Here is an 11796-nt window from a genome sequence, read left to right as displayed (position 1 = left end):
CAAATTAAATTAAATTTGTCTGACAAAGCAGCAGCTCTCATTTACAGTCATCACGTTCGGCTCGGTATATTTCTCCTCTCAGTAGGGTTGTTTACAGCACACRYGATTTCCGTTTAGCTTCTTAGCTTAGCCTCCKTCACACCGACAACAACATACAGTACAWGCTTCAGCAGAGGCCACGCCTCCTGCAAGAAACGATTCTCTATGCAGCAAGTCCAGAYCCTAGTACGAAGCAAAGKGAAGRACAKGGTCTGGTTTTAACCAGGCTAGTGTTACGTGGCTCAAAGGTCACAATTTTAAACAATATGCTCCATAAAGCAAAACATTTCTACATTTGTGTCATTCATAAGATGGTTAAGTGTCATTTCTGAAATTACTATATGAGTTTGTGATATTATTGACTTAAAATAAGTGATAATGTTGTTGCCTTTTAATCAAACTCTTATAGWAATTATTAGACGTACAATTATCCTATTACTGTTTGGAATCACTCTAATTCAGAAAGGCCATCACAGCTAATTGATAGTCAACACACATGTACCAACTTTCAGTTTAAAAAAATGAGTAAATATGAGGTGTAGTGGTAGATGAGAGTAATTGTCTTAATGTATTCTGAGCACTACATGTTGAACTTGATCTTTGCTTAAAACTTTGGCATCATTAGTCTCAACATTGTCTTTGGAAAAATATCTCAAAGGCAATTATTGGATGTCCATCTACAACATATTACCTTTAGGAACAACCCAATTCAAGATAGCTCCACAATAACCAATTTTAGCCAACACACACAAAAAAAAAAAACAACTATAATAGTCATTTACAGATATTGAGCTAAAATTTCATCTCAGGCATGTAYGTCAATAGCTAACACATTCCTGATCTGAAATATCTTCAAAACTATTAAAAATCTACTTTGTGTTTTGCAGAAATGTGCTCAGACACTGATTCAGATAAAGCAGCAAGTGACAATGAACCAAGTGAAATGGATGAGGATGAGGATGAGTCAATTGACCATAAAAAGCAACAAAGAAGTTCAAATCAAAGCAAAAAGTCAAAGGAAGCTGCTGGTGGTAAGAGACTAAAAATGGTACTATTGCACCAAAGTGGATTAAATGCCACATCATTTAATGGGATCCCTGATTAGTTGTAACATTAGACTTTATTTAATAAACATATATTTTAACTGTAAAATAAAGACTGTAAAAATACTGTAGGATGCTTAGTTTTTATAATTTTTAACTAAAAGTTTAAAAATATAGTACACGGACAGGGCCATTTTATTTACATGCAATGCATTCTGGGTAAATGCTGACGTGGGTAGGTCATCAGTGCGAGGCTACTAGCAAGCTATAGCTACCCTGAAGGTTAATCTTGGACAAAATCTGAYGTTTGGCTCTTTTAAATGAAACCAGAGAGCGTTGACAGAGAGGAGAAGGTAGAAATGACTCAGCCTGTAACTGAAAATATGGATGGAGGACAACAGAGCTGCTTCATGGAAGAAGAACCTCAGTTTAGCTTGTTTGTCGCACTAGCACCGAGCTAATACATATAAGGCAATATAGCGTCAGTGCTAGCACAAAGGCCAACAGGCTAAGTTGGGGTTCTTCTTCCATGAAGCAGCTCTGTTGTCCTCCATCCATATTTTCAGTTVCAGGCTGAGTCATTTCTACCTTCTCCTCTCTGTCAACGCTCTCTGGTTTCATTTAAAAGAGCCAATCCTCAGATATTGTCCAAGATTAACCTTCAGGGTGGATTTAGCTCGCTAGCAGCCTCGCACCGAGGACCTATCCACATCATCATTTACCCAGAATGCTTTGCATGTAAAGAAAATGGCTCAGTCCGTGTTAAAATATATATTTTAAAATGTACAAAAATAAACAGCATACAGTATTTTTACACTCTTTATTTTACAGTTAAAATATATGTTTATCAAATAAAGTCTAATGTTACAACTAATCGGGGATCCCTTTAAGGATATGCTGCATAAAGAAAAACCTAACCATGGTTTGGTGTTTTAGTTGTTAACCGTGAACTTATTGTACAAGTTTAAAATGCAATGGCCTTTAACTTCATCACTGGCAGTTGATAGGAAATAGCAATAATGTTTTAGTTTGTCACTGTGTGTGCATTTGTCTGTCATGTTAACAAACTATTGCATGAACTACTAAAACTAGGTCTATTCAAGGAGTGGCCCAGGAGAGAGATACAGCCCTTTTTAGTATTACTCAGGCCCCCAGAAAACCAACAGAATCTAACACTGACCTGTCTGATAATTTGAAAAACATATATGTCAGAGCTACTTGTAAAACTCAAATGTATGTTAAACAATTTAAAGTATCAACTGGTGTAAAAGGCAGTAAAGCAGGATGAACAACTAATGGCATTTACAAGGTTTGAAAAAAACAGCTACAACACTGTCCTTTCTACCATAAAGCGATGTTAATTTATTTGGCCTTCTTTCAAGGAATTCTAGAATCTTTATTTCTCGTAATGAGAATAATAAATTGGAATGTTTTCTAAAAGTCATATAACAATACAAGACCCATCAAAAAATCGACTATCTGTTTTGCATAAACGTTCTCTGGCAGATCCAAATGAAATGTCAAGTGACAATGAACCAAGTGGAACTGATGAGAAAAAGGAATTGTTGACTGACCAGAAAAAGCAACAAAGAAGTTCTAAACGGATCAAAAAGTCAAGGAAAGCAGCTGATGGTAAGAGAGCCCAAGAATCACATTGTGTAAGACTAATATAACAACTTTTCAGAGTGATTAGAAGCACAACTCTTGCATTTTTTTAAATTTTAATATTGATGGGAGTTAAATGTTGTATCTGATTTTAATAAGGAGAAAATACATATCATGTGAACCACGGTCAGTGTGAGGAGACAGAAGGCGTGAAGGACTTGTCCACCCGCACAAGACGTAAAAGACCGAGCCCTCTGGTCGAGGATTTTGTGATTGGTAAGTAATAAATTACTTACTGCAGCAAAGGTTCCTGAAAACTTGCAACAGTTTTTGTCATAAATAAAAGGAAGTCTGGTTGACCCAATAATTCAAAGATTCACATTCAACGTTTTTAATAAAATTGGTCAGTTTCATTGTTATCTTTGTTGTGTTAGCAACAAGCAGTCAGACATTTGACATTTGTTCCTAGATCCAGGGGTTCAGTTCGTTTGTGGCTTGTCTGATGTCGATGCCATCATCAATGAAACTGCTGAGTTAACGTGTAAACTTAGCAGTGAGGACTGTGAGGGAKTCTGGTTCAGAGATAACAAAAAGGTGAGCAATAAAGGTGAACTAATTCCATTTTTCCTCAAAGTGGTTGGTAATCAGTCTACATTATTTTGACCCAGAATGATTTTAGGTCTGTCATACGGTTGTGTGAATGTGTGACTGTTGACGTTATTTGTTGTAAGTTGTATACTTTTTTATTGATGTTGGTTTACTAAAACATGATACAAACATGCAACTTTTTAAAGAGATAAAATTGAGCATATGCAAAGAATAAAAATCTATTTCCAACATTCTTGGCCAGGGAAACAAAAGTGAGAAAAATCCAAGATGCACCGATTGCATTTATTGTATGTTACTAATGTTACTTATGCACTAACTCATTAGTGCCTGCCATATGTATAGAAGAAGAGGCATTTTACCGATACTTTTAACYGCTCCCTTAATTCACCTTCATTAGGTGCAGACCTTAAAAACCAGAGTTCAAGATTGATTAAAAAGAAAGRCAAAAAGGCTGCATTACTTTGAGTTGACATCACATTCCTCTAAAAATCTGAGCAGCTCACTAAATGTAATAATTTGCAGATGGATACAGTGTAAGGATTCTTATGGCCAAGTTTGTGCATTGCTTGTGACATTRCTGATTAAAAACCCTTAAGAACAGATATTTAAACATGAAATTAAAATGAAAGATGTTAAAAACATATGTCCACTAGGTCGTTCAAACTGAAACAAACATGTTGTTCTGTCGCGCTCATATTTCAAATTGATTTTCACAATGTCTGAACTATAACAGTCACAGCATGATGTAATACAATGTCACAACAAAGGCTTTACAGTCAAATGGCGACAATGTTTCTTGTTGCCGATTTTCTTTCTTGGATACAGCTTAACGTGTGGATGTATGATGTTTTTAGAAGATTCTGAAGGATGACAAATGCAGAGCAAATATCCATGATGTTTATTCCTGAGCTCAAAGAGAAAAAAAGTGAAAATGGTGCAAAAGATGGAAAGTTGTTGATAGTCCAGTACAACAGTCTGCACAGTCCTTTGAGCTTTTGACTTTGTCTTCTCACAATTTTTAACTTCTCCTTGTGTTCAACCATGAAGGATTACGGGTTAAACCTGAGTTGGGCAATCCTTTTCCTCGGGGGCCGCTATCCTGCATGTTTTACTTGTTTCCCTGCTCCAACACACCTGATTCTAATTGGATTACCTCTTCAAGTTCTGCAGAAGCCTGTTAGTCACCCATTCATTTAAGTCTGGTGTGTTGGAGAAAAGAAACGAGTGAGACATGCTGGATGGTGGACCTCAAGGACTAAAATTGTCCACCCTAAGTTAGATGTTCAAAACAAGATTTTTTTTGACAAAAAATAAGAAGAGAAATGTTTTTAATACTGTTGGAAATGTAAACACTGCTGTGCCAAACTACAGTTTTTAGCCATAAATAACATGCTTAAGAGAGACGCATTCCCACTGCAGCTACTGAGACTAGAAACCACCTTTGTTTATCATCTCTAAAGTTTGCACAGGACGTATTCAGCTTCACTTGGTAACTTATCAGCAGCTTTTTCCAATTATCCGAGCCTATGTGAGGTGTCACTCTACTCTGACTTTTGTAGTGGTTTAGATTAAATAAAACATCTTTACTGTGTTGGATTGCCTTTGATTTGTTCGCCTTAATTTGTCAGATTTTCCCAGATGACAATTTCYTGATCACTAAAGATGGACCGATCTATAAACTTGTGATAATGAAGTGCAAAGAAGAACACTCTGGGAAATACCGTTTTGAAGCAGATGGGCGGAAAACAGAAGCAATGGTCAACGTCAAAGGTTCGATAATTTGTCAAGGAAGCAAAAATGTTCAACAGAATACAATAAACTTAAAGAATATATATATTTGTGTGTATGTATATAAATTAGCACCACAAAAATCAGTACTTCGCTCTGAAAATGACTCATCCTTTCAATATTTAGATCCTCCTCGATTTGACCCTGAAGAACTCAGTGCTTTTGCTGAGCCTCTGACAGTTAAAGTAGGGCACCACGCTTTCTTCAAACTCCAATTTGTTGGCCACAAGCCAATAAAAATCCAGTGGTACAGAGACGGCGATGAGCTCCAAGAAGACAACAACACAAAAATAGAGAAGTCAGCGAGCCACAGCCGCCTCCTTCTGAGCAGATGCCAGAGGAAAGACACCGGGGAGATCAAGATGAAGCTGAAGAACGATCACGGCTTTACTGAGGCACGCTCACAGCTTATTGTATTTGGTGAGTGACTTGCAGGAAAGCAAAACCTAAACTGCAGGCATGTTTTCTTCCCCTCACTTACAGACTGCAGAAATTAGGGAAGAAGCTGTCAAGTAGAGCAGCCTCTAAAAATTAGAGACAATTACTATGCTTATTTTACTGGCTTGTTCCACAAAAATAGCAAAGAGCAACACTGGGAAGAGATGTTCCTKTGTTTTGAATGAGACAAAAAGAGAATCAACAATTTTCGTAGTCATAGTTGAGCATTTTACTAACATTTCAGACAAGCCAACTCCACCCCTGGGTCCAGCAGAAGTGATGGAGAGCTCAGCTTCATGCATTGAATTCAAGTGGCGGCCTCCAAAGGACGATGGAGGCTCACCAATAATCAACTACACACTAGAGCGTCAGCAAGTGGGACGAAACACCTGGAAGAAAATAGGAGAAGCTCCAGGCGTGCCCAGTTTCCGGGACACTGACGTGGACCGCGGACGAAAATACTGTTACCGCATCCGAGCGGTGACCTCAGAGGGGATAAGTGAAGTGATGGAGACTGATGAAATGCAGGCGGGCAAGTTTGGTGAGTAGAATTAATTAAATAATGGTGCAATGAGTGTTTTCAAAAATAATAATGGATTCTCATAAAAATTCTGAAATACCATTCTGCTCAGGAAAGTGGTGAGAATGTGCCCATTAAAACCATACAAAAAAATAAAATCTGCTTATATAAGTACTCACCCAAGATATTTTTTTTCTTTGGCACAGTTTAGGTATTAACCATTTCAGCATGTTATCAAAGTTTGTTGATAACAGAAGCAGGATGAATTAGGGCAGACAAAAAAAGTTTACAGAACAAAATATTGAGTTTCTCACAAAAAAATCAATCCAAAATCACAGTTTGCATGTGAAAAATTAAAAGCAAGTGCATCAGAAAATATCACTTTCTAAAAACACATGTTGTAGTAGACAGAGCCTTAGAACATAGCTACTCAGCTAAATTGCTCAGGGGGCTACATTTACTAAAAGCTCATGGGTCAGACATTCGGTGATTGAATAAATAATTTACTTTGTTTTCCTATTTAAAATGTAATTTAAACTAAATTAGGTTCTAAACAAAAATATAGTCTGTCATCCTTTTATGATTTAAAGTGTAATTAACCCCCACTGTGAAAGCATAACTCTGCCCCCAGAAATATTTGAAAAATTACAACAACACGCCCMTAGAGACACTTAGGGGCATGGCCAGGTAAGGGGATGAGTGAGAAGGTGTGGTCAGGACAACAGCTAGCTTAATTTGACAAGTTAACATTTCTGAAAACATTTATAAATGTTCAAAAGGAATGATTGTATTTTGTAAAAAATAAAGTTTCATGACATATATGCAAACTCACATGTAGTTGTTTCAAACTAGGATGTAACATTCAGGTAACAAACTGTTAACATAGGACTTGGGTCCAAACAAGAATATTTTCTTATTTCTGTTCGTGTCAGTGGTTCATTTGAAATTCACAAGTTCTCGCAAATGTTCTAGTGTCCTTTAGTCTCAATTAATTTTTCATCCACTTACTTTAGTTGGAATACATAAGCAGCAAAGTTCACTACAGTGAGCCAAACCATTTWTAACTTCTACTTAATGAACTACAGAGTAAAAATCTTGAGTCATCCCATTTTTTTTTTACAAATTTTGCTTTCTATGATCCAGATTTTCAGGTAATATTTATCTCAGTCCTGGTCAAACATCCTTCAAGCAATTCTATGCGTTACTGCAAAAACAGCATTTCTGAACTGCAGCAATGTGCTGATGGGTTTGCTAAAATGTTAACCAGGACAGTCTTTTTTTAGTTATTTTTTTACATTCTTCAGCTTTTCCAGGTCCTCCAGCACCTCCCAAGGTGGTCAGTGCATTTAACGACTGCATCAACCTTTCGTGGCTTTCACCAGCCAACACCGGGGGGTCTCGCATTCTGGGCTACATTTTGGAGAAACGTAAAAAAGGGAGTAACCTCTGGACTGTTGTGAACGCATCGAATGAGATAATAAAAGGTAGGAATGTTTAGCTTTGCTGTAGGGAAAAGTGAGGTTTCTGCTTGGAGTCGCATTGATGTTTTTTTTTTTTATTGTAGAGAAGAAGTATGCAGTGAAGGATGTTGTGGAAGGCATAGAGTATGAGTTCAGAGTTTCTGCTATAAACCTCTCAGGCGCGGGGGAATTTAGCAACCCATCCGAGTTTGTTTTTGCCCGGGATCCAAAAAGTAAGTAGTATCATTCTTGTACAATACATAAGACAGAATATAATGTAATAATACATACTGTATTATTGTACTTTTCAGAGCCTCCTGGTAAAGTAACAAGCCTGAAGGTGACAGAAACGTCTTACTCCAATATGGTCGTGACTTGGATCAAACCTGAGGAAAAACCAGGCGAGCAGGATGAGGCTAAAGGCTATTTTGTTGAGATCCGGCAGGCAGATTGTGTTGAGTGGTCCCGCTGTAACAGCACCCCTATCATCATGACTTCCTTTAATGTGAAAGGCCTCCGGTTCATGGAAATGTACTGGGTGAGAGTCATTGCTGTGAATGATGGAGGAGAGAGTGCACCTGAGGAGCTGCCCAGATACATCCTTGCAATGCCTTTACCTGGTATGACAACATCTAGTATAAAGAAATAGTTCCGATTTGTTTCTTACATTCTGCTTATAGCTCTTTTAACAACTTCAGTTGTGTTCAAAATGTTTAAATAATATTCTGCCTTGTTACAATATGACAGGTCTTTTGTCAGTATATTTTCTATATTAATGTAGTTTAGCTTTCTGAAGTTATACTGTTGTTTTGTTTGATTTAGTGAGGCCAAAGTTCACAAACAAGAAGACAAAGAGTTTCATTGTGGTGAGGGCGGGGAACTCTGTTAGGATCACAGTAAACTTTGAGGTGAGGTTCATATATATGTATTTATGCGACTAGTACTTTCTAAGGCTAGCCTTGTTTAAGTTCAATTAAAATTATTTCTAACATGAACTCATGCTTGTTCAACAGGCCTCTCCTCAGCCAGACATTAGTTGGTTAAAAGACAACGTGCCTGTGTCGAAGCGTGTGACGATCAGTAACTCAGATAGTTCGTCTCAGCTGCTGATCCCCACCTCAGAGCGCTCTGATTCTGGCATCTACTCCATCTTGGTGAAAAATCTGGCCGGACAGGAAACGTTCAGCACAGAGGTTAGAGTAACAGGTAAACCTGAACAATATTTCTTTTGCAAAAATATGAGTTTGAAAATATTTAAATGGGAATAATCAAAAGGTCAAATTTGTAAAAATAAAAAAAATTTAAAAAACTGTGTTTCCAGATGATCCAAAGCCTCCTGGACCGGTGGAACTGGAGGAAAGCGTGTCTGGTACAGTGACGGTGATCTGGCAACCTTCCCCTGACGAGAAGCGTGATGACCGTCTCCACTACACTGTTTCCAAACTGGACTCAACCAAACACACGTGGACCACAGTGGCTGACAGGCTCTTTAACAACAAGTTGACAGTTTGCAACATAATGCAGGGGAGGGAGTATCACTTTCGGGTGTACGCCAAAAATGACATGGGCATATCGGCACCCTCAGAGTCACCAACATGGGGCAAGGAGAAGAAGAAAGGTGTGTCTGTGTTTTGTAAAGTCACAAATAATCAGTTTACAGGCTGAAAAAAAATGTATCGTCTCTTGCAGAAAAACATGTGATAACTGAACCAACAAGTAAGGATTGTGATTTGCGATGCGCGCCGACGTTCATCGTTCCGCTGAAGCTTCAAACTGCGACAGTGGGTTTTGAATGCTATATGAGCTGTGCGGTGAAGGGAAACCCCTCACCTCGCATCACGTGGTATCGAAACCACGTCAGTCTAAACACGGACACCAACTATTACATCTCCAACATCTTTGGAGTTTGCTCCTTAATGATCTTCTGGGTGGGGCCCAAAGACGCAGGGGAGTACACAGTTACTGCAGAGAACAGCTTAGGACGAGCCGAATGCTCCACAGTGCTCAACGTCAGAGGTAAGAGGGGAATGCCACTGCAATTATAGTACAAAAAACAGCAAAGATTGAGAGTAATTTTTTTTTTGTCTTTCTCATACAGAGTGAAGAATCTAATGGAATCTCTGACTACAGATTACAACTTCTGGCAAAAAGTATGGAATCACCAGTCTGGGATGAGCACTCATTCAGACATTTCATTCTGTAAAACAAATTCAGATCAAAAATATGATCAAGGTCATTCCAAACTGCAACTTGTTGGCTTTCAGGGACACTCAAAGAAATGAAGTGCACACACTTCCACAATGTTTTCTCTTCATTTCTTTGAGTGTTCCTGAAAACCAACAAGTTGTACTTTGGACTGACCTTATTATTGTATCATGTTTTTGATCTGAGTTAGTTTTACAGAATGAAATGTCTGAATGAGTGCTCATCCAAGACTGGTGATTCCATACTTTTTGCCAGGGGCTGTATTTGTTCAACACAGGATGTGATACTTACCATCTACTCAGCAACTATTGAGTTCAAAATTCAAAAGTAAAACATCATATTCATGTTGGCCTATGTCTGTCAAATTTTAAATATGAAAAAAAATCATGTTTTCTAACCAAATTATTCACATGACACAGCTGCCTAATTGTAAATTTGATTTTCACCTAAGAAGATTCTTGAGACTCTTTATAAAAATATACAAGGGTGACTTCAGTTATTTTATACTTTTGTTTTATTGTGAGTTCTTTTTTTGCAAAGTTTAATACTTAATTCAAGATGTGACACATTTTGAATACTGTAAGATGTTGACTGTCAGCTTTAAGTATGTTTGATGTGTAATTAACGTACGTAAAATATTTTTTATTAGAACTATCACAAAAAACAAGTTTTAGCTTTATGTTAAGTTATTTGGAACACAGTCTCTGTGTAATTCAATACTTTAGGCTGCACTTCTTTTTAAAAACATCTTAATAAAACAAATGAATGTTAATGCATGTGCATATCTGTGATTATTTATTGTTTTTCACATTAATAAATACCAAGACTAGAACACTGAAACTTTCCCTTGCACTTTTTCTCTACATCAGACTGTTTCTGTTCTGAATGGCGTTCTCTCCTGCAGCTCATCACATTTACAAGAATATTTTTATTAAAAAGATTAAATTATGTGTACAACCAAGATTACAGCAGCATGCATCAATAGTCATTGCATAAATTTGAATTACTACAACCCTGATTTTTGCTTCAATGTTTAACAGCATTTAGTCTAATATTGATTGCATTTTTTATGACTTTTGTCATAAATGATCTGGTTTTGACCACAATATTGTAGCAGTTAGTCTCTTACAACATTTAAGGTCCTTGTAGTAAACATCATTGTTGTTATGTTGTGACAAACTGTTTATTTCCAACTTTTAATCTAGCTTGACATTCAGAAATAAGCAATACTTTTCATTTTACACCTTTTAGTTGCACTAAATTAACCCACTATTTAGCCATTTAGGGCAACCAGAAAGGTAATCATATAAAAACATGAACATTACTTYAAAAAAATAAATGTTTGTTCCGATGCACTGTTAAAGGGGGATGTCCAACTCAGTCCAAGCCAAAGGTAAATCTCAATATTTGTTGAAAAAATGCGTTAACTGACCTTGGTTTTTAGATGTAATAGTTCACGTTGTTCATATAGAAATACAAATCACTTTTATCCCGTTACATTGATTGCAATGAAAATAGAAGATGATGGTTCTGCAAGTTTCTTCACAGTCTTTTCTGCCCACTGCTACAACAGCACCATCTATGACAAGATGTAATAGCAGCAGAACAGAACACAAAAGAATAATCTCAAAGTTGAACATCCAAGAACATGGTGTGAACACATTGAACAAGGAGGCTGACATATTGATTTGAGGGAAGGTTGACAAAATGGTATGAAGTTACAATGTGAATGACAGCACATCTAACAACATCCAGACAGAAAATATTAACTTTTTCAGATTGTAAGATAAAAGAAAAAAAAATGGAGCTGTCCACAACGTAATTTTCCCTTAAAAGAGGGGTATTATGCAAAATTCTAAGTTTTGGGCTTTATATCATGTTATGATGTTGTTATGGAAATATTTATTTAACAAAGACAGAAATACGTGGTCCAAGAATGAAGGTAGTCCRTGGAATGATCAGCTGAGTTTTATCGCAACAACAGGAACACAGAGAACAACATCAGACTGTCCCCCTGCTCTCTGGGCCTGTCTCTGCGCTTCTGCTTCTGTGTCACTCCTGATGCAGTTGAGAGGCCTCATATATATAT

At 37.2% G+C, this 11796-nt stretch overlaps 1 protein-coding gene across 1 annotated transcript in view; it reads left to right on the top strand.

Moving 5' to 3' along the window:
• The window catches only part of LOC106516757 (immunoglobulin-like and fibronectin type III domain-containing protein 1), a 23349-nt gene extending 13552 nt beyond the window's left edge, over window positions 1–9797 (top strand). The window contains exons 14-28 of the mRNA XM_014007265.1: window positions 927–1070; window positions 2589–2714; window positions 2847–2963; window positions 3157–3281; window positions 4925–5066; window positions 5211–5504; window positions 5767–6063; window positions 7347–7526; window positions 7607–7735; window positions 7814–8122; window positions 8325–8410; window positions 8516–8708; window positions 8824–9120; window positions 9192–9518; window positions 9601–9797. Of these exons, the coding sequence (XP_013862719.1) occupies window positions 927–1070; window positions 2589–2714; window positions 2847–2963; window positions 3157–3281; window positions 4925–5066; window positions 5211–5504; window positions 5767–6063; window positions 7347–7526; window positions 7607–7735; window positions 7814–8122; window positions 8325–8410; window positions 8516–8708; window positions 8824–9120; window positions 9192–9518; window positions 9601–9605 (2771 nt within the window). The 3' untranslated portion in view covers window positions 9606–9797. The remainder of the gene's footprint in view (window positions 1–926; window positions 1071–2588; window positions 2715–2846; window positions 2964–3156; window positions 3282–4924; window positions 5067–5210; window positions 5505–5766; window positions 6064–7346; window positions 7527–7606; window positions 7736–7813; window positions 8123–8324; window positions 8411–8515; window positions 8709–8823; window positions 9121–9191; window positions 9519–9600) is intronic.
• The last annotated feature ends 1999 nt before the right edge of the window (window positions 9798–11796 follow it).

This window comes from Austrofundulus limnaeus, unplaced genomic scaffold (assembly GCF_001266775.1).
Source record: "Austrofundulus limnaeus strain Quisiro unplaced genomic scaffold, Austrofundulus_limnaeus-1.0 Scaffold41, whole genome shotgun sequence".
Classification (NCBI taxonomy): Eukaryota; Metazoa; Chordata; class Actinopteri; order Cyprinodontiformes; family Rivulidae; genus Austrofundulus; species Austrofundulus limnaeus.
Note: the sequence above shows the minus strand (reverse complement) of the source record. Positions and strands in the feature narration are given on the sequence as shown.